Here is a 22,661-nt window from a genome sequence, read left to right as displayed (position 1 = left end):
ATTCAAGTTCCTTAGGGTAGTACTGTTTTAGTGTTTTTGCTTTTTCTATTTTCCAATTTTCAGATCCTCCCTATAGAAGTGAATGTGTTGAGATATATATATATATATCGTGAAATGTTTGCTTGGCCTAATGTATGTTATGTTATACTCAAATTTAATCCCGTATTTACCAGATAATGGATTGCACTCTCAGTATGAACAGAGTACTTCTCTAAAGTGGTAGATCATGAGGCAGTGATATATATATATAAATATATTTTGGTATGTTTCTACTCGAAGGGAAGACATTCAATACAATGCCCCTCACTGGATTTTAGGCTCAATGATTTTTACCTTCTCTGAATTCTTAATTTAAATTCTCTGCGTATCTTATAATTTAAGATTGCTCAAATTGTTTGTTTTTTAAACCTAAACAACTTTTTAAAAAAAGGTGTGCATCTGTACAGCAGAGACTTCTAGGGACGATGAATAAATGATCATTTTTATTATATGTGGCATGTTTTGTATGGATATTATTTTCAACTGTAAATATCTTTTGATGAAGCCAGAGGATGCATCTTTATATACAGCTTTCCCCACCCCCTTTCCCAACATCTAATTTCCTGTTTGCTTTTATTTCTTGTAAAAGGAAAATAAAATGCATTTTAAATATTTGCCCATTGTTGAGAAATGCACTACATTTCCTGAAACATTCCTGCGTGTGTCTCCTGATACTTTATTGCAGACATTAGGACCTGAAGAACTAGCCTGGCACCGCCCACCTACCTACTTCCGCTCAATTTTCATTTAACTTCTGTACAAATGAAATGAAGTACGATGGTCTGGTAGGACCAGGCTACTGAAGAACAGTATCATTTAAAGCTTTATTTCATTGAAGATATAGTTCACCCTCTTTTCTGTTATTAAACCAATTTATTTTGCGGGCGGTGCAGAGGATGTAGGCAGAAGAAACCCTGAAGATGGAGTAAACACATTCAACTCAATATGTCAAGCAATGAAACTTGCATTGAAAGCTGGAGTGTGTTCCTTTGATTAGTATTCTACCGGTGAAAGTGTTTATTTATATGGCTTATGTTGTTAGGACCAGTTTCCTCTACGGATTGCCATATTCATGAACATAGTCTTATCGGATTGTAGCCTACTTAATGGTGATAAACTCACCAATATTGCACCGCTTCGGACAGTTTGGGTCTCTTTGTGTCGGTATACCTTTGGTTTCACAAAAGTCAACGTTTCTCAAGAAAAACTCTCAGACGAATGACAGCGGTGTTGAGCTGTAAGAAGACCTGCTCTCAGAATCTGACTGATCCTTAACTCGTTGACCCCCCAAGATCTCAATAACATTGTATTATATCTTTAATTAAAGAAAATGCATTTTTCGAGCGATATGATTGGTCGAAAAAATTACCTGGCCCTAACAACATTAAAGGGCAACTTCACCCATTTCACATAAGCTTTGTATTTTTAGAACCCCCCGCATATTTTTGAATGTCTAGCATCATTCCCTTATTTTCTGGAGAGACTGGAGAGATCAATGACGCAATATGACGATTTTTGCGTACAAGAAAATAGGAAGTGTGAGGGGATGATTCTCGTAAGACTACAACCACTAGTCCCACCCCCCTCTAGGGGGTGGGACCCACTGACGCTACAGACCTATTAGAGCAGTGCCAGTGGGTGGGACTTCACCAGCAGAAACTAACATCCACAGCGTCTGAAGCTAAGATAACAGAGGCTGTTGATAAAACTGAAGTACATTGGCGGAGGGTACTGGATCTGACATAGAAGATGGCTCCATGCAAAAGTTCACCATTTCGAAAGAAATACAAACGAGGACTACCGTATTTTCCGCATTATAAAGCACACCGGATTATAAGGCGCACCTTTAATGAATGGCCTATTTTAGAACTGTTTTCATATATAGGGCGCACCGGATTAAGGCGCATAGAATAGAAGATACTGCAGTCAAACGTTTGACTGGGGTTGCGTTATGCATCGACTAGACCGAGCTGTGCTAAAGGGAATGTCAACAAAACAGTCAGATAAAGTCAAACTTTATTAAGCGTTCTGACAACTCCGGTCACTCCCATGGTAACGATGTTCAAACGTTAATTTGCATATTAACAATATCTCATCAATATCTGATCAATATCTATATCACTTAACAATAAGCACACTTTTTCAGTTCATTCCCCGTCTATGAATCCCTCGAATTCTTGTGTGTCCCGAATTGAACAGTTGGGCGAGTACGGCATCCAACATGCCCGGATCCCTCTCGTCATTATCCGAGTCAGTGTCGCTGCTGTTGCCTGGCAGTTCAGTGATTATTACTGCCTTCGTGAATGCTTGGACCACAGTTGAGACTGTTATATCAGCCCAGGCATCCACGATCCATTGGCAGATAGTGGCGTAAGTCGCCTGGCGCTGTCTCCCCGTCTTGGTGACTTGGTGACGTGATGTTCGCCTTCTTGGCCCCGTCCACACGAAGCCGATTTTTTGGGTGAAACCGCATAACGCTACGGCCACACCAAACGCGTGTAACGTGCCTAACTTGACGCTTGATCATTGTGTGTCACAAAAATGGTTCAACGCGCCAACGCGCCTGTGCCTGCGCTGGATTTAGGAGTCCGAGGTAGGAAACCCAAACGCCGCCGTGTTTGGGTGCATGATAGAGTTTAGATCGGGTTAGATTAAATAATCTCGGATATAAATAACAATAATCGGGTTAAATAACTTCACATGGTGTGTCTGGTGTGTTTCCAGCATTCGTAGTGTTGATCAGCAGATAGTCCGCCAAGACGTTGAGGTTGCTTAGCAACCAGAGACGCTGTCCATGCAAGTGAATGGAGCGTTCCCTCTTCGTCATAACTATCAAACCAAACATCCTTCACATTCAACGAGCGAACATTATGAAATTAAAATGCAAATTTCTCGCTAAAAATGTTTACATAGACGCATTTAATGCCGTAACTATGTTACTATTTCCACCCAGAATAAAGAAAGATGCCGGCCGTATGCTTCTGTGCAAGCGTCACTACTCTCTGCCAGTGACGTCGGGTCAAGCTCCACGCTGATTTGTTCCATTAGTAGATGGAACAAGGAGGTGTCCGATAGGCGGAGATGATCAGCGGGAGTGGCCGCCAGCGAAGCTGTGCATGGTGGGAGTTGTTGTCTTCAATCCACAAGCGCCAAAAAGTCACTTTCTGCCTTTTCTCGGTCAAGACGGCTCCAAATTAGAATTTTATTTTATTATTCGACTACATATAGGACCCAATTTCAATACATATTCATGCCTCCACCGGTGAAATGCTCCTTTAAGCCCTATAAATAACAAGTCCCTTAAAGGTCCCATGGCATGCTACTTTATGGATGCTTATATATAGGTGTTAGTGGACCCTTAATGCAGCATTTGAAGACGTTCAAGAAATTCAGCCACTACTGAGTTTTCCAAAAAGACATTCTCGCATACGAGAATGTACGTATGTGGAAACGAGGCGTTACGTGTCTTTACGCCTCGTTTCCACATACGTATGTTTTTCGTATCCGTGCTTCCGTAAATTTACGGAAGGAGCGCTAGTGTTTTCCTCGTTTCCACATACGTCTGTTTTTCGTATCCGTGCTTCCGTAAATTTACGGTAGGAGTCGCTAGTGTTTAACGTACGGACATGAATTTATTTACGGACAAAAGACCGGGGAGCGTATGATAATGGCCGTTTTTAGGAGACCGGTACTTTGGAACATGAGGATCGACATATACAGAGATAAAAACAAAACCAACCAGGCTTGGAAAGAGATCGGCGAGGAGTTTGAGCTGCCAGGTACTTGTTTTGTGAAAAACATAAAAACTCTCATACGGTATCTCTGTAAAACGACGGACATACCGGACAGAAATTTTACGGAGAGGAGGAGTCTCGGAGGAAAAACTGACATTACGGAGAATCACATAGGAATGAATGGACTTTCGGTCGGAGACGGTTGGATCGCATACGAGAATGTACGTATGTGGAAACGAGGCGTTCCTCGTTTCCACACATACGTACATTCACATACGTACATTCACATACGTACATTCACATGCGTACAAAATCAAGACTTCATAACAAGTAGGCTATGGATGCCCGTAGGGGCCTCTTTGCACTTCTTTGCTGAATCAGATTATTCAGTTATTATTACACTGCTTGCGATGGTTGAACATGAACGAGAATTTATCTGGTGATGTTTATAATTGTAAGCTAAACTGTATCGTAATGCAAATGTTAGAATGGGTGTTAAGTTTGCCTCGGAGCGGGCGCGCTCACACCAGGCCATCTGTACCATCTTTAGACAGCGAAAAAACAACTAGGCCTACAGTATCAGTCAGGCCAGTGAATAATTGACAAGCACAATGTTTATATGATTACCCTAGGTGTGGCAATTATTGGGAAATCTAAGTGTAACATGAATTATGACATCTTTCTTTCAAAGTTTGATGTCAATGTACTTGGAAAGAGAAGGAACAGGGAGACTCAAAAACCACATTGAATTCATGCCGAGCCCACGATAGAAGTCAGGGTCTTCCTCTAGATGGCGCTGTAAGATGAACGTTTCAGAGCTTGCCTCGTGTACAAGTCAGTTTAGTGATTGAATGCAACCCGAGTTCTTTCAGAAGGTCACATGACTATCCTGTGATGAATCTCCCCCCCTTCCCCAACAAGAGTCTTGAAAGTGACCTGTTATTTCGCAATCCAAGGCAGAGATAATTAAACCATATGGCCTGCCCTGAAAAGTAATTAATTAAAAACACAGGAGATCACTTTACAAAACTTAACCCACATATTGCAATGCTCAAATAAAGATGACCATCATAAGAAAAAAGGTATTTATTGTTCATCCTCTATGTACACATTGAAACTAATTCTGAAAAGATTTGCATCACTGGAAATATTTGACAGGATATCTTTTGATAAAATACCCATAAAAAAAGAAAGGACAAGACAAATTTGAGATTTTGGTTCCCCCGACAGTCTTCCTTCAATACTCTGCACTACACATTAATTTTCCTACAAACAAGCCACAGGTTTGGCCGACTATCAGAAGAATGAGTATGTACGGGAAGGCAGAGGAAATGGACACGATAAGGGTTTAAAAATCACATTGATGGCTGCAGTGTTCACGACCACATGCAGAAGGGAACAATGAACTGGTTAAAAATAACAGTGAGTTAAGTGAACCTCTAGCACAGGTTAACAGAGTTAGCCCTGGGATATCCAACTGCCAGTGTGATACTTTCAATACCGTCGTCTATAGACCAATATTACAGAGCCTAGGGCTGTAGATGATTTCACACGTTCACATCCAACATTGTGACCAACCCTGTCCAACAGTTAAATCAACATTTCACTTGTTCCTACTTCTGAATAAATAAGCAATTGGTGAAATTCCAGAATTAAATATGATGCCCCTTTATTTTCCAGTGTCAACGAGAGATACCACTCCAGAGAATGAAGGAACAGATTTGGTGGGCTCTTAAAAGAGCCCCAAAAGAATTGCATCCAGTTACTTCTTAAAAAAAAACTAAAAAACAAACGCAGCAACATGAACTAGGATCAGTAGTACCAAACTGCTCTAGTAGCAGGTAGGAGTTAAGAATCCAGCAGATTTCCATGCAGATGACAAACATTCAAAATAAAAGTACCTTCCAGTGGTGCCTGTGGGCAATAACAGGAGTGTTTTATATACACAAATCATACATGTATTAGGGGTGTGCACGAGTACACGTGTAACCGGTTAGTAAATCATAACCGTTTAAAAGAATCATATCATAATTAAAAAAAAATTCTAATCGTTCACACCCCTAACATATACCCATCAGTAGTGTCTTAAGAATAAAAATCAAAGCAAACACCCAATACGTCTTTAAACACACAAAAACATGAAATCAACAGTATTTTTCCATTGCCATTGCTTACGCTTATTTGCTCAGTGTGGGTGATCTCATTGCCCGTCACCAATGGGATTATGCGAGCATTGATGAACATGTCAACATCTTTAAACAATATAATAAACCTTTTCTTAAATACAATGGGTTTGGTACTAAACAACAAAGTTGATTATATATCAAGACACTGGCTTGTAGCACATCACAGTGTATTCATCAACATGAGACGAAAAAAAAACAACTCAAATAAATTAATAGAAATTCAATCCGCTAAACGCTATCCCTGCGACATTAAAAGTGGGAGAATGACGCACGAGGCGAGAGACGGCTGTGCACAAGGTGCTGAAAGCTACGATACAACGCGTCGCCCGTCGGTCAGCGGGCTGTTGAGGTAGGGGGAGGGGCCATGTGTTAATATTGTTCATTCTTAAACCATCACGTCCACTCCCACCCGTTCCATCGCGCCCGGCCCCCCCCCCGAAGGGAGGGGACTGCTCCACTCCTTCCCCGGCCACCGTGACATAAACAGTGCTTGAGCCTCTCCCTAAACACAGGTTTACATTGAAAGCGTTGCCGTGACAACGGTCATATGGAGTCGTCTGCGTCATCAGCCCGTGACACTATCCGCTGAGTCTTCTGGACAAAGTCAGTTCCCCATGGGGCCAAATGTCCAGAGAGGTATCAAATAAATCAACTTAAAACAATCCAGTCACTGTACACCAGTAGCATAACCTGCTAAGGGGAGTGGAGGAGGAGGAGGAAGAGGAGGGTCTCGCAGCATATCCAGTACGGGGAGGAAGAGGAGGGTACAGTAGCATGACCAGTTTTGGGGGGTGACTGAGGAAAGGGGAGGGTCTAGTAGAATGGCCTGCTATGGGGAGGAAGAGGAAGGTTTAGTAGCATGGACTGTTATGGGGAGGGGAGGATGAAGAGGAGGGTATAGTAGCATGGCCTGCTATGGGGAGGGGAGGATGAAGAGGAGGGTATAGTAGCATGGCCTGCTATGGGGAGGGGAGGATGAAGAGGAGGGTATAGTAGCATGGCCTGCTTTTGGGAGGGGAGGAGGTAGAGGAGGGTATAGTAGGACAAGGAGGAAGAGGGTGGGAGCGATGCTATTAACAGTAATAATGTTTTGGTGCCGGGGCCTATGGAGATAATGAAGGAGGGGAGGTGACAGAAAAATCTCAAAATAGAAAAAAGCTGAAGAAGAGGGTTGGGAGAACAGGAGGAGGGAGGTGGGGGGAGGTTGTCAGTAGTTTTGGCTAAAAAAGGTGAGGTAGGCCTTTGTCACAACTTGGGAGTGTGTTGGCGTTTTAAACCTGGCAGGGCTGTTCTCCGGCTGCAGTCCGTCTCATAGTGTCCTTTGTTCCGTGCGTCACTCCGTTGCATGGGTCGGCCCTCGCCGCGCGCGCCCCGGCCGCCTCACATCTTGACGTCCTCGTCCACGCTGAGCTGCGACAGAGTCTTCTTGATGCGCAGCGCAGTCAGCCGCGCCGCACCGTTGGCGTACCAGCACTCACGCATGATCTTACCCATCACACGCAGCGACTGGTGGACAAACACACACACACACACACACACACAGACACACACGTTAAATACAGTGATAATAAAATAACTTAACCCAATCTAAATCCTGTTTAAAAGCCGGCTTGATGTCAACAGTCTTGGATCGTCGCTTATTTTAGGAAAACCATCTTAACAAAACCCAGACTATAGCAGAGATTTATGATATCAAGTTCCTTTCCGTCACGTCTCATATAATGGTGCGGCGCTGGTGTTCAGCGGCTGTACGCTCTGCGTCTGCCGGGTGCATCGTGTGGGGGACTCACCTCGTAGCTCTGCCACCAGTTGGGTACGTTGGGCCTCAGCCTCTGGTCACACACCACCTTTCTCATCTCCTCTATGGACGGGTCTGACGGCACCAGGTCAAAGTAGGGCAGCTGGTACTCCTCATGGATACCTGAGAGCACCAGAGCGCATTAGTCCTGTCTGCCGTCGGTGTAACGCTCTGTGTTCACGTGTACTATTGTCAATGGACTGCATTTATACAGCGCTTTTACTAAGCAGTCGCCACTCATTGTGCTTTTAAGTAGAGCCTAACATTCACCCATTCATTCACTCGTTCACACACCGACGGCGGTGTCAGCCACGCAATGCGACGTCCAGCTCGTCAGGAGCCGTCAGGGTGAGACGTCTTGCTCAGAGACCCCTTGACACTCGGCTAGGAGGAGCTGGGATCAAACCAGCAACCTTCCGTTTCCCAGCAAACCCGACCTACCTCCGGAGCCACATCCGGAGCTACATGTGGCCTCAACACACACACACACACACACACACACACACACACCACGGAGAGCTGCGCTCCACTGCCTTACCTCCGGTGTTGCAGCGCCGGGCCACCTCCCAGTACACCAGGCCCAGGGCGTAGATGTCGGCGCACTTGAAGGAGTCAAAGTGTTTCATGTTGATGGTCTCGTCCAGCACCTCGGGAGCCATGTACCTGAGAACGAGACGGACACGGGGTCAGGTCTGGGTGTTCTGGCGTGGCGGTCGTCAAGGGGACCCCGGAGTGGCGACTGGCGATGCGTACCTCTTGGTGCCCACGCGCTGGTTGGGCGCGATGTCGATGGTGTCGGTGATGGACTCGTGGCGCACGGCCAGGCCCAGGTCAGCGATGGCACACATGCCGTTCTTCTTCACCAGGATGTTTTTGGACTTGAGGTCTCGGTGAGCGATGCCAGGTTTGCCTGCAGACCCAAAAAACCACCGACATCACCACCGAGAAACACCGCAAATAAGCCTGGCACCAAAAGCCCCCCCCAGCACTACCCCCCCAGTACTAAGCCACTGTATGAAAGGCTCCCTGCTGACGGAGCTCACCTTGCGTGCCCAGGATCTCCATGTGCAGGTGGGCCAGGCCGCTGGCCGCCGACAGGGCCAGCTTGATCATGCCCTCGATGGTTACCGAGTAGTGGTTCAGGTAGTCGAACAGGGATCCGTGCTCGTGGTAGTCCGAGACCAGCCACAACTGGGTCCAAGTGCCGTTGTCTGACAGAGAGGAGACGGAACAATGAGAATAGGCAATGGGTTGACACGTGCTAATACACATTGGAGCCTTATCTTAGCTTTTAGTTATACCCAAATAAAGAATTCCACATGGGAACAGGGAGTGTTCACCCTTTGTACATGCGTGCCTGATCCGTGATCTCTTCATTTTTAATTCATAACAGTCCCCCCTCTGACCTTTGTTGTCGGCGGCGATGAAGCCCAGGATGTTGTCGTGGCGCAGCATGATGGTCTGGTAGATCTCCGCCTCGCGGAACCACGAGCGCTCCTCCCGCGACGAGAAGATCTTCACCGCCACGTCGCCGCCCCGCCACTTCCCCCGCCACACCTCGCCGAAGCGCCCCTTCCCGATGATCTCCTGGAGCACGATGGTCCGTGCGACCGTGCGCTGCACAAACAACGGCAGGCCTGCAGGGGGCAGCACACGCACACACACACCATCAAGGGTTACTGTGAGTTATTCAGGAATATTACAATACTGAGGCCAGTGTTGTTTAGATATTTCTGGCTTGTTATTCTGTTACGACAATAAAATGTATCATTATAAACAAACATTCATATCCCCAAATAAATAAAATAATCAGACCTCGACATTATTCACAGTACGAATAATCAATTCTTAATAGGAAATATAAATGTTATTAATGAGGAGCCACTGACCGGAGCCGGAGCCGGAAGTGGACATGTCGTAGATGAGGTCCTGCAGCGTCTTGTCCTTGGCCAGGTAGAGGTGGTCACAGGACGGGTCCTCCACGTCCAGACGCTGCCGGTGGCTGTAGGCCCGCTGGTGGTACTGGAACAGGAACACGCCCCCCATCAGCACCACGCACATCAGGAACACCGGCCCCGCGATCACCGCCACCAGCTCCACGGGGCCCCAGGTCCCCGACCAGCCGTCCCCTTTCCTGGGGACTGAGGGCGGGAAAACACAGAGAGAGAGAGCGCGAGAGAGCGAGAGAGGGAGAGAGGCAGAGGGTGAGGGTGAGGGAGAGAGAGAGAGACAGATTTGAAATGTTATTTTAATATTCTATACCGAGACAAAATAATTGTCAGACTTTTATCCAAAGAAACTTTTGATAAAAGTTTTCTAAATGACTGTGTAGTTCAGAGTGAAGATGACCCCATGGGATTCAGAGCGATGTCCTAGAAGGCCTTTCACGCGTGCACCTTAAGTCGGACGTTCTCCGGTTAATAGGTGGGGTCGTTAGTGTGAACGCAAATGTCCGAATGTGCCCCTTCAGAGTGTAGCCGGCCAGACCCCTGGTGTACAGTCCGGAGGATCGGAGAGCCAGATACTCCACAACGAGCCAATGGGCGTGTTGCAGACGTGTTATCGATGTGTGGTTGACATCTCTACAGGAGTAGAAGTACGCTGGGCGTACGCAGCTTTGTACATTTGTCTTCTCTCCTGTAATTGCATTCCAACCTCTTTCATCTTTTGATATTGTGGATATATCTTAAAAAATGCGGCATCGATATCTCCGCAAAAAGAGTGCAGTACAGAGTTGGTAGCCTCAGCCGCCCCTCGGCCGTGTGTAAACAAAACACAGACTTCCGCTGCATACTTTAGCATCACGTCGTCCCACCTCCTACATGCTCTACCCAGGAGCCACACCTCGCCTACACAGAGGACCTCTAGTATGTGTGAACACGTCCGATGCGGTTTAGCTCCGCTTGTGTGCATGTGTGAAAAGGCAACTCCCGATCAGCTCGGGACCGGATTTTCTGTAGCCGTTGTGTGAAAGGCCAATAGGAGGCTACAAGTACAGCGTGAAGCTAGAGGAGTTCAGAGGGAAGCAGGTTGACCGCAGTGAAGTGAACGGTGCAGAGAGGCCGGTCCGTAGGGCGGTGGGGGGGAGGGGGGGGGACGACTCACCAGGAGCCTTGAGATCCACGCTGTTGCAGTAGTCCTCGTAGCAGCAGTGTGTGTTCAGCAGGCCCTCGGCGCTCAGGCAGTAGAAGGGCTGTCCCGGGGGCACCAGGTGCTCCCGGGCGATGCAGATGCGCACATGCTCCTCCTTCCCCTGGCTGATGAAGGTGGAGGCCATGCAGGCCCCGTCCGTCTCGCACTCAAAGCCCGTTCTCTCACAGTTGGTGCAGTTACATTGAAGGGCTGGGCGAGATAAAGAGAGAGAGGGAAAAGGAGAGAATGTTGATTAGAAAAGAAAGGCTCATTTACAGAAACAACAAAAAAAGTAACTAGACCTCTCCTCTTTTTAGTCCTCCGTTAATTAAAATCACCCAGGTAAAGCAACGGGTCAATTTAATAAGAGAAAACAATAAAAAACATTAAAAGGGGTGAGGGGTGGTTTAAATTATTTTTAACATGACTTGTCCAGCAGGGGGCCAACTGCAGCCAGAATGAACACATTGCTGTAGCCTCCTTATAGTGGCGTGTGTCGGGGTGGCGTGCAGAGAGAGAGACAGCATTACGCAGCAGCCAGACGGCCCCTGGCGGCCCTGAAATCAGATCTACCACTGCAGATGAACCCAAACACACTGGGTGGAGAGAGAGCGGTCCACCAGGACAGAAACCCAACCAGGGGAGAGGAGAGGGGGGGGTGGGGGAGGAGGGAGCGCGATGGCCCGGGCCACATCCCCAGTGCAGTAGATCTCTTTATCAACTATGGTTAATCAACTGTTTGTGAATGATAATGCCCAACCACCAATAGTGTCCAACTATTACCTCCAGCACAGCGCAAAAAATCTGCACGCTAATTGCTGGGTAGACCATACAGGATAATTAGCCAGATTTTGTGCCACTGATTCTTTGATGCTTCATGAATAAAAATCAGCCGTAAATGTGCTCACTTTACCTCACATAATGTTGAATTAAGCTGGGAACTACTGAACTACTGTAAAAAAATCGACAAAGTATCGACAAACTGCTCCTCCCATATCATTTATGAGAGACAAATCCTTGTACATAAAGAAAATACCTCATTGGATTGACCAAAGGGTTTGCACTAGAGGTAAACATTGTTGCAAAATAATTGACAGTGGAATTTCTCCTCCACCCCGTAATCAACAAGCAATTTTTAACTCAAATCTACACCAGTTGACAACACTTCAGCATCAAGAGAAAGAGTCTGCATGAGAGGGATCATTGAGATCCTAAACATATTGCGATTAGATTCTGCAATATATTGTGATTCATGACCCCCATATTATTCAAAGGCATCATAAATAAATGAAGAAAATAAGACTGCTCAACCCAGTTCAAATGGGAGTGCAAAAGTGCATAAACGTTGTCCTTGATCATTCAGGACACAGGACCTTAGTAATTAAGCTCTGAATAGGAGACCGCTCACATAAATGTTGAGTTCCCAGCACATAACTTACATTTATCTAAATACAATAGAGTAACATAAAGCAGACATAAAATAGTAATATTAACCTGAGAATAATTACATAAATAGGATTAATTTAGAGCCTCAATCAAATTGAGGAAAATAACAAAAATGTGTACTGCTAGAGTCCAGTCCTGTTGGCTGTAAGGTCATCAACCAAAATGTTAAATTTCATCTGTAAATTTTGGAATATTTGCAAAAAGACATATTGCAATACTTTGCGCTACGTACCGATATAATAATTGTGTCCGCAAAATATCGCGATACTGAACAGAATCGATTTTCCCCCCACCACTAATAGGAACGTTCACCACATTAAAAACAATTTCTGGAATGCAGATCTGACAACAAACAGCCGTAACAACTTAACCCGTCTTTGAGGTCTGCAGTTCAAGTGTGTTTAAAGAACAAACAGCCCTTTATCAGACGCGTCACCGGAATGTTGTGTAATCCAACAAAAAAATGTTCTGATCGGAAAAGGTATGACTCCGTTCATGTGGATTCTGGCCAAACACATTTCTAGCTCCTCTGAGAAAAAGCACCTACTGTTAAACCAAACAACGTGTGCTTGCGTGTGGAAGGGGGGGGGGGGGGTAGTGCCTTCAAATCCATGCCTCACACACAGGGGCCCTATTAAAAAGGTGAAGCCATGGAATGAAGCCGCCCTTTAAAACAAGCCCCAGTAGTCCACCATGGGATGAGAGGCCCGCCACTGGCCCCTCCACCACCACCCGGGGTCAGGGCTGAGAGGCCCGCCACTGGCCCCTCCACCACCACCCAGGGTCAGGGCTGTGCGGCGACTCAGGAAGTGAGGCGCTGCGAGCTGATTTGATTAGAAGTGAAATAAGGAGCTTGAGTCACAGCGCATATGCTTCTCATTTAGAGGAAGGTCAGAACAAAAGACTCTTGACTCGGCCACCACATGCAGAGCATGGCTGATGGGCATGTTTTTGACCTGATTATGAGGAACGGACTGACACATCTGGACGTTTAAATTATATTGATACACAATAATGAATTATTTCATTTTAAATGAATGATAGAGCGATGGTCCTCGAAGTGAAGGGAACGGAGGGGACCAACCAAGACCCCAGGAGACCCAGGACTCCCCATCGCGTCCAGCCTGCTCTCAGTGCCAACAAATATCTCCGTCTGCTAGTGGTGGTTAGACCAAAAACGTGTGTGGGAAGACGGCCCTAGTCATGTGGATGTTGTGGCTGTGGTTGCGACTAAATGAAATCATTCCTCCCCCCTCCAGATTCTCTGTGAATGAGCTGCTCACAGGCTGCCTCACCCTCACAAACACACACGGCAGCCAGGATCTTGCCTATCACAGCGCTGGCCCCCCTCCACCGGGTCTTACCGAAAGTTGCTTGGCACAAAATTGACCGATGGTGGGTGGACCGATGGATGGATTATTGCGCCATCTGAATGCAACATCCCAGAGTTCAACATGCACAGCCCTGCCGTCATTCAGGGTGGATCCCACACATGCACATTGCTGCGTGTTTCGGCCTGCCCGTCTAGAACTCTTGCCGTTAATTGAGTTTGTTGTTCACCAACGTGTGGTGAGACTGCCCGTCTGCCTTGACGTGCGAGTGTTCCCAGGAGCTGAGGGGTAGGTTCTTAGCCACTGATTGTGGCAAACGCAAAACCCTGCTCCTATGGTTGCATGCAGTTGGAATTTTCAGTTGGAACCAATCAACAGGCAGGACCACATCCGTCCAATGAGCAGGGGAGCTGAACCAACCAACGATGACTGGTGTCCGTAAAGATTGTCTAGTGATCTCGGAGACAGGATTTGAAGACTGAAGACTCGCAGTTCGATAATAGTTTTAAACCTACTAGCCCTTGCACTGAGATCTGTGTCAAAAACGGCATACTTTGGCTCAAACCTTTTTCCTAGTGTCAAGCAATGCAATGAAAAAAGGTATGCATGAGTAGCAGAATCTCAATAGTTTGTTACATCAGAATCAATGTGTGGGTCGTGTCTGCGTGTGTGACAACTTCACTAAAAACACCTTCTCCTCAAGACTAGCCCATGGTTTGTGGTCTACCAATAGTTTGGATTGTGGCAAATCTGGTTGAGTGCAGAGAAGAAATTAGAAGCCAGTCCAAAAACTGGTGCTTTCTCACAAGCAAGACTGCACAAAAGTATAATCTTGCTTGTGGATTAGGGCAAAAACTAATCAAATACATACGTGCATACATAGGTAGCCTCAACCCACAGGGATCTGAGGCAGGCTGGAGGTCCCTGATCTGAGGCAGGGTGGAGGTCCCTGATCTGAGGCAGGGTGGAGGTCCCTGATCTGAGGCAGTGGGGAGGAAGGGTCCTGATCTGAGGCAGTGGGGAGGAAGGGTCCTGATCTGAGGCAGGAGGGGGGAAGGTCCCTGATGTGAGGCAGGAGGGGGGAAGGTCCCTGATCTGAGGCAGGAGGGGGGAAGGTCCCTGATGTGAGGCAGGGGGGAGGAAGGGTCCTGATCTGAGGCAGTGGGGAGGTCCCTGATCTGAGGCAGTGGGGAGGAAGGGTCCTGATCTGAGGCAGGAGGGGGGAAGATCCCTGATCTGAGGCAGTGGGGAGGAAGGGTCCTGATCTGAGGCAGTGGGGAGGTCCCTGATCTGAGGCAGGTGGGGAGGAAGGGTCCTGATCTGAGGCAGGAGGGGGGAAGGTCCCTGATGTGAGGCAGCATGAGGACCCTGATCTGAGGCAGCATGAGGACCCTGATGTGAGGCAGCATGAGGACCCTGATCTGAGGCAGCATGAGGACCCTGATGTGAGGCAGCATGAGGTCACTGTGGTTTTACAGAGGGCCTTTGTGTTGAGATTAGGACGACATGAGCTTTGGACTAGTCTGGGTTCCTGAACAAAGAATAGAGAAGAGGTGGAAGAGGAGGGGGGGGGGGGGGGGGGGGGGAGCCCAGGGGTTCCACTCTCAGGATATGGGGGCAACAGTAAAATACTACTGGAGACTTCTGGCGGTGGTGGTCAGGGCCAGACAGCAGAAGGGGTGTCAGAGGGGGGAGGGGGTGCCCCGGAGTGGGCGGGAGAATGAGGCCGTGGATCGGTCTGGGGGAGGGGGGGACATTAATGTGAGCTTACAAAGCCCCAGGCTGCGAGAGGGGGGGTCTGACTGACCAGCTGCGAAGGTCATTAAAGCTCGGTCTAGACTTTGACAGAGAGGAGGGGAACAAGACAAAGGGATAGGGGGGGGTGCGGGGGGTGTTCTAGGACTCGGAGCGAAAGGGGAGTCGTTAAAGAGTGGCTGGTGTAAAGTTCCTCTCATTCCGTTCGTGTTCAGGCAGGAAACGGCCCGACATAGTTTGGATTAATAAAACACAGACGCTTGAATAAGGGACCAGAAAAAGAGGAACAGTGGGAATCTGTGAGGGGAAAATGTGGATTTAAAGTCGAACCACAGTTTGTGACAGGATGACAGTCAGACCTACTGAAAGTAATTCCTAGTAGTAACCCTGTCACAAAACAGACCTACTCAATCCCCTTCCTAGTAGTAACCCTGTCACAAAATAGACCTACTCAATCCCCTTCCTAGTAGTAACCCTGTCACAAAACAGACCTACTCAATCCCCTTCCTAGTAGTAACCCTGTCACAAAATAGACCTACTCAATCCCCTTCCTAGTAGTAACCCTGTCACAAAACAGACCTACTCAATCCCCTTCATAGTAGTAACCCTGTCACAAAACAGACCTACTCAATCCCCTTGATAGTAGTAACCCTGTCACAAAACAGACCTACTCAATCCCCTTCATAGTAGTAACCCTGTCACAAAACAGACCTACTCAATCCCCTTCCTAGTAGTAACCCTGTCACAAAACAGACCTACTCAATCCCCTTCATAGTAGTAACCCTGTCACAAAACAGACCTACTCAATCCCCTTCCTAGTAGTAACCCTGTCACAAAACAGACCTACTCAATCCCCTTCATAGTAGTAACCCTGTCACAAAACAGACCTACTCAATCCCCTTGATAGTAGTAACCCTGTCACAAAACAGACCTACTCAATCCCCTTCATAGTAGTAACCCTGTCACAAAACAGACCTACTCAATTCCCTTGATAGTAGTAACCCTATTACACAGCCAGACCTACTCAATAGAAAGCAGACCGACTCAATAACCCTGTCACAACAGAGCTCGCCCTCCCAGCGAGATAAGGAGGTGAAGTCAGTGGAAAATAGTTGAAGACCATTTGTCCAGGGCCGGAGGGGAGGGGGGGGGGGGGGGGGGATCTGGGGGCGCAGACAGAGAGACGGCTGACTGCATGCGTGCAGAGCACCGTGGCCATTACCAAAATGCACAGGCTGAAATTAGATCCATTCAGATACCAGACTGAGAGCTGATCAAGACAAGCAGACGCCACCAGACAGTGAGTGCAGCGCGCACGCACATACACACATGTTTTGTGCGAGTGCACACTACAACCACACAAACACACACGGCGTAATGCTCTGCCCTAATCAATGGTGGAGAAGGAGGAGTCATTACCTTTGTCTGCATCTCAGGGTCAGATTACTGATCTGATTCTGAAGTGAGGCCTCTGGGGCTCGACAGCACCGGCTATCTCTGGAAAACCACCTCCCTCTAGGCTGCAGCGTATCCTGTCTGCTCCCACGCATGTACCGCCTGCCAGCGCACCGACTGGTGCTAGCTATGGCTGCACACCGGCCTTGGACCCCCAAGCCGGGTTTCGTCCAAAAACCTGGCTTCGTTCACTCTATGAAACGTGTTCCTCGTTTGATGTCGTATTATTCATCCTCTTGACCCCCAGCCTGCTGTGAGAGCCAGCCTCACCCATTGCACCTGCACACACTACAGCGTTGTACCTCGGTATGGGAGAGGAGCTGGCCGCCAAGTCTGGTATGGGGCCTCATGAGGCCTAAAAAAAAAAAAAGTTTGGTTCCTGTTGGTTGTCAGTTGAGGTCATGGGTAGGTAGGGAATTTATTTTATTTTTTTATTTTATTTTTTCCAGCGGCAGCGAATGATAGGTAGGTTGAAAATTCGCTCATCCTTGTACAGAATGAAGAGGTGCTGTACCAAAACGTAATTATAGTTTGCATCAAAAAGAAAAATATTATTATTTTTTTTTTTTTTTATAAAGCTCATAAAATAATTTGGGTCGCACATAAATTGACAGGGTCGGTCGGAAACCGGAACCAAACAAAATTTTTTTTTAGGCCTGAGCTCAATCCCACTAGAGACTTGAATAGTTATTCTTCCTAGTTAGGGCAAGAACCAACAAGTAGTGTGAATTGTGTTCAATATGATGCAATCAAAAGCGACAGTATAAAAGACAGGATAGTATAACACAGGCTCCGTCAAATAGGCCAACCTGTGCTTGTGTTAAGCTAATCTGCCAGCAGTTACACATACCAAGACCCTCAGATGAGTTCAATCAGTGCACAGGATAACCTTGGTTCCCTGATTCAAATCACTTCAAAAGAAGCAGAAGGAAGGGGTACTAGTACATTTCCCTAGCAGAAGGACGGCACACAAGCAGAGAACCACAAAGAAGAGAACGACTAAATCCACCTTCCTGAAGCCGACAACCAAAGAAAACGACATCCAACATGCCTTCAGAGAGACAGCTAAAATGGAGGCCCGTTATCAGGTGAATCCCTGCATTATGAGAACACAGCTCCCCCAACCCCCAACATTTATCCTACAGCAGAAAGGCTAGTGGTTAATTGCTTTGCAAGGAACCCACTTTGCCTGTCTCGCCCATCGTCTCCACGGCACGGAGTGCAAGTGGTGAGGAGAAGAGCAGTCGACGATTAACTGTCGTGGCGGTAGTAAAGGGGGGCAAATCCCTTGTGGCAACACACCAAGTTGGTTCTAGGGCCAGGTCAGTCAGAGGCTACGGTGTCTGGAGAAGCAATTAAGACCCCATGCCTCCGGAGGTCCCTAACGAGACTCTTGTATACCGGTTATCAGTGTTACACACTGCAGTGATGCTGCATACACACCGCCTGCATTCGTCAATTGTATTGCATAAAATGTAAAGCAGCCTACGGCACTACCCGAACGCGACCTACGTCACTACTCAAACGCGACCTACGTCACTACCCGAACGCAGCCTACGTCACTACCTGAACGCGACCTACGTCACTACTCAAACGCGACCTACGTCACTACCCGAACGCGACCTACGTCACTACTCAAACGCGACCCACGTCACTACTCAAACGCGACCTACGTCACTACTCAAACGCAGCCTACGTCACTACCCGAACATGGCCTACGTCACTACACCCAGGGAGCGGAACAATTGATGCTTTTTTAAACAATAGGGAAACTCCTCTGCACACCGCCAACGGTGCCTCTTCAGGCTGTTTACGTGCAGTCAGATACGGCTGGAGCCACATGGATCTGTCCTCCACGTCCAGCAGAACACACATATCTAGTCTTTTTTACTTACAATTAATTCCCTCCAAAATTGAAACATAGGCGGGAGATAGGCCGTCACTAGGGTTTAGATCACGATGATTGATATGATTGGACATTATTTTCTTTTAAATATATATATTTTTTTTTATACCATCTAAAATCAAATTCAGAGCTCACAATCTGATACTATTCAATTAAATTACTAGCTAGCATTGGATATTTGGATACTTCCCGCCAGGTCTACGCAGTGGATTTGATGCATGCATACGATGAATCCAATGCATGCCTCACCCAAAACGCAACCCACTGGTTCGACATGCAGCTGTACGGGGCAAAATATTTATATTAAGTTAATCTTTTATACTATAATAAGAGAGAAAATAAAAGGTGGTTTCGGTCCTGACTGAATGTCTGTTTTACAATCTTGGTCTACATGACGATTGATGGCAACAGCTGCCCGACCAACTGGCAACGATTTTGTGAAGCTTGGTTGGTTTGGCCCATTTGTCTCGCTAAGCTTGGGAACTTTTGCATTTTTTTTTATTACTTTACTTCGTTTGGAGATAAGGCATAATAAAATGACGCAATATTAGAACTCCAACATTTTGGCTGAAAAAGTCAGTGTCGGGGCCCAACATACTTTACAGAAGAGCAACCTGGGATAATAATGAACCGGGATACACTAAGACACACATAAATGCCCCCCAAAGGTGGATTGGGGAAATAGGCTAGTTAGATAGTATAGCAATATCTGGGACTCTGAACATCAGGGCTGTTTGATAGTTACACATCAGGAAGAAAATAAACAATCGCTCGACGTACAGAGAAGAATACCGTATAAAGAAAATTCTCCCTTCCTGCAGGTCTGTTAGTAAATACTAAAACAAAACTGAACCATTAAGTACCCAGATCATTCCATAATATTTCTTGAGAATCTAACCAAGACCAGTATGTGCCTGCCCAAAAAAAGATTATTACAACTATTTACATTTCATCACATCCACTGTGCCAGAAAACCGCACCTGTACCGGTCAGGTAACAGTCCAACAACCAGGGCCTATCATCTATAACCTGCAGACATACCTCGGGGAATGACCCAAACCTGGAGGGCGGGATGACAGTGTTTTGAACGACTTAACACAACAAGCACAAGCGCTAATATGATCGGATCGTTTGAACCCTGCTCATCCGAGGACTTTGTATGGCGAGGAAAGCGATCGTCCTGAATTTATCCTTTACAGCCCTGGGGGGTCTGAGAGTGAGCAAACCTGGAGTGAACTCCAACTGAATATAATCTAAGACCAAGTTCCATTGTTGTAGGTGAGACTAAAAGAAAAGCTGGGAGAGAAAGACGCGCCCTGCCTTAAGGCAATCTGTACAGTTCAGTGGCCATATCGTATTGCAGTTGTGTTGGATCCATACAGGCTCCCAAACACAGACAACTTCTGTTCCATGTTGCTAAGCGCACATGCTGACAGATTCATCCCATTCCTGCCTTCCTGTGGATCCCCCTCCATAGCCGGTGTTCTGCATTAGCAGCACAGCTACTTTTTGGTTGGTCTGGTTTCAGTCATGCAATAATCCATTATGTGGTGTGAAACAGTGGCTCCAGACAGACGCCCCTTATACAACAGGCTTGTCCAGCTGCACAAAGTCTGTGGAGAGCACAGGTCCTCCCACATTTCCTCACACTTCAGTGTTGCGTTAAACTAACCGGGCCATTCAAACAGCCCACTCAGGTGGCACTACTACAGCCATCCAGAATTGACTTCCCTCTATGTTCCTTTGCATGATATATTGACCAGACCTCAGTGCAGCGACATTATCTCAACTCAGTGGGGGAGGGCAAAATCTCACTGGTTCTTGGAAGGAGGATGACTCACCATTTACAATACAACACACAGGGTAATAGAGAGGGACGCATGCAGGATAATCAGCATACACTCGCCCTTGTTGTTTTTGTGTGAAGTTGCAAAGGGACAGTAGTTAGTCAATTGTAAAGAATACTAAAAGAGCGAAAAGAGTACCAGCCAAGGGACTCCAATAAACAATGTTCTGCAACTAAAACTATTAAATAAAATCACTGATTGGGACCCTAATAACAGATAGCATTAAAGAACAGCACATAGCTAATACCACTGTTTCTGGGAGCCACATGAATTTGTTCATTATGCCTGGAACCGGGAGTCAGCTGCTCAAGGCAGTCATGAAAGATTGAGGCCGTGACAGCCAAATAACCAGTGCATGTAAAACCCCACTTTCCATCACAAAGGAGCCAGACTTCACCCCTGACTTCAGTCTGGGCAGCCTGAATGGACGGCTGTTGTCGCCCTATGAGACCATTCACACAACGCTGGGGGCCCACTAAACATACTTTTTACAAATTAAAATGCACACAAAAAACGGGCTTCAATTATTTTAACTCCATATACACATTCGAGAAGATCTTTAAAAATATAACCAAACTTAAAACGTTTTGTTCCATTTATATTCAGGATTCAATTGATGGCCAATATTCTGAAAAACGAATGACCAAGGCAAGTGCAGTGCACGACTTCTTGGTTTATCGTACAATACATAGACAACATGCTTACAGGTTAGTGTTAAAATAACATTGTTAATAAATATCATTGAAAATAACGTGCTTATATCATGATAATATCTAGCACAACAAAGCCGCCCGTGGAGTCAATCCCTCCACCAACACACACGGTCTGGGACGTTTCGGTCGCCCGTTCCCGATTAGACTAGAATAGACTCAGATTAGTAGTATTTTAATACATTGATCTAGCCTTGTAACCCACACATATAGCAACACAGGCTCCAGGGTTTATCTTCCGCCTTTATACCGCTCGTTGAGGAGTGCCAACAGCACCACTCGGTCCAAAGCTCCCCGGAATAAACAAAGCTGCCGTGTCGTTGTTCGGCCGCTCCGTGAGGCTACCGCTCACCAACATGACTTAACGTGTCGCTATCAACACATTCATATAACGATATCGGTGCCGAACCTAACGGCTTACGAGTGGTCAACGCAAAAGACGGCGATAAAGGGTAGAGGCGAGCTCAATAAGGTCAGCCAAATCCCAACACACAAAGCGCCATGATGAGGAGCGACAATAGGAGCCGCTCCAGGAACGCCGTCTTTCCTCAACACACGGGGCACAAACCGGGGGATATGTTCGTTAAACTCACCACTGCCGCCAGCCACCAGCGCCAACAGGACGACCAACGTGAGCACGATTTGATATAGAGCCATGTCTTCTTAATTTCCCATCTCTCTGCGTGAAATTCGTTGAAAGCGTGGCGTTATCAACCCGGCCCGAACTGATACACAACCACAACCCGACCACATACACACACATACCACACAGCGGCCAGATACCAGCCCGCGGAGTGACGTCGTTAAAGGGGCGTGTGCGTGTCTTAAAGGGGTGAGCTATGTCCTGTTGTTTGGGACTGTTCTAAAGTGAGATAGGCACTATTCATTCCATTTGAGGGGATATCGGAATTTTTACAAGATCCCCCATTTTACTTTTTATATATTGAGTATTTAATAGTGTTATATCAGATATGTATAGATATTTTCTATTGAGCGTGTTATATGTCGACTTCGTTATTGTTCTTTAATGTTTCTCATGCCAATAAAGCTTTTTTTAATTGAATTTAATTGAATTGAAATACTATTCAGTCTCAATGTGCCTTACGGTTACGTAGAGTGGGTTATCATTATATTATTATGTTGTTACGAAACCGTTTCCAACTTTCCACTAACAGTTGTTTGTAACTTTACAGCCGTTTCCATGGTAGGCTACTCATTTTGACTGATTCAGGCCTTTATTATCTGCAAGGGCCAGACAAGAGTGGAAATGAATCAACCTTGTCTTCGTCTTTTTTAGGGGTCCAAGCCAACAGGTTGGATCC

General features: G+C 46.6%; 1 protein-coding gene across 1 annotated transcript; it reads right to left on the bottom strand.

Annotated features, from left to right (window-relative positions):
* Positions 1–4,844: 4,844 nt before the first annotated feature.
* Positions 4,845–22,133, bottom strand: acvr1ba (activin A receptor type 1Ba). The gene is made up of 9 exons (XM_030361320.1): positions 21,933–22,133; positions 10,863–11,099; positions 9,647–9,898; positions 9,164–9,394; positions 8,801–8,968; positions 8,511–8,667; positions 8,296–8,420; positions 7,750–7,880; positions 4,845–7,465 (listed from the first exon to the last, which is right to left on the bottom strand). The coding sequence occupies exons 1-9, from the start codon at positions 21,994–21,996 to the stop codon at positions 7,340–7,342; spliced, it is 1,491 nt and encodes a 496-aa protein (XP_030217180.1). The 5' UTR covers positions 21,997–22,133; the 3' UTR covers positions 4,845–7,339.
* Between the last annotated feature and the right edge of the window lie 528 nt (positions 22,134–22,661).

Source organism: Gadus morhua, chromosome 1 (assembly GCF_902167405.1).
Source record: "Gadus morhua chromosome 1, gadMor3.0, whole genome shotgun sequence".
Classification (NCBI taxonomy): Eukaryota; Metazoa; Chordata; class Actinopteri; order Gadiformes; family Gadidae; genus Gadus; species Gadus morhua.
This window is presented reverse-complemented; position numbering and strand designations above follow the sequence as displayed.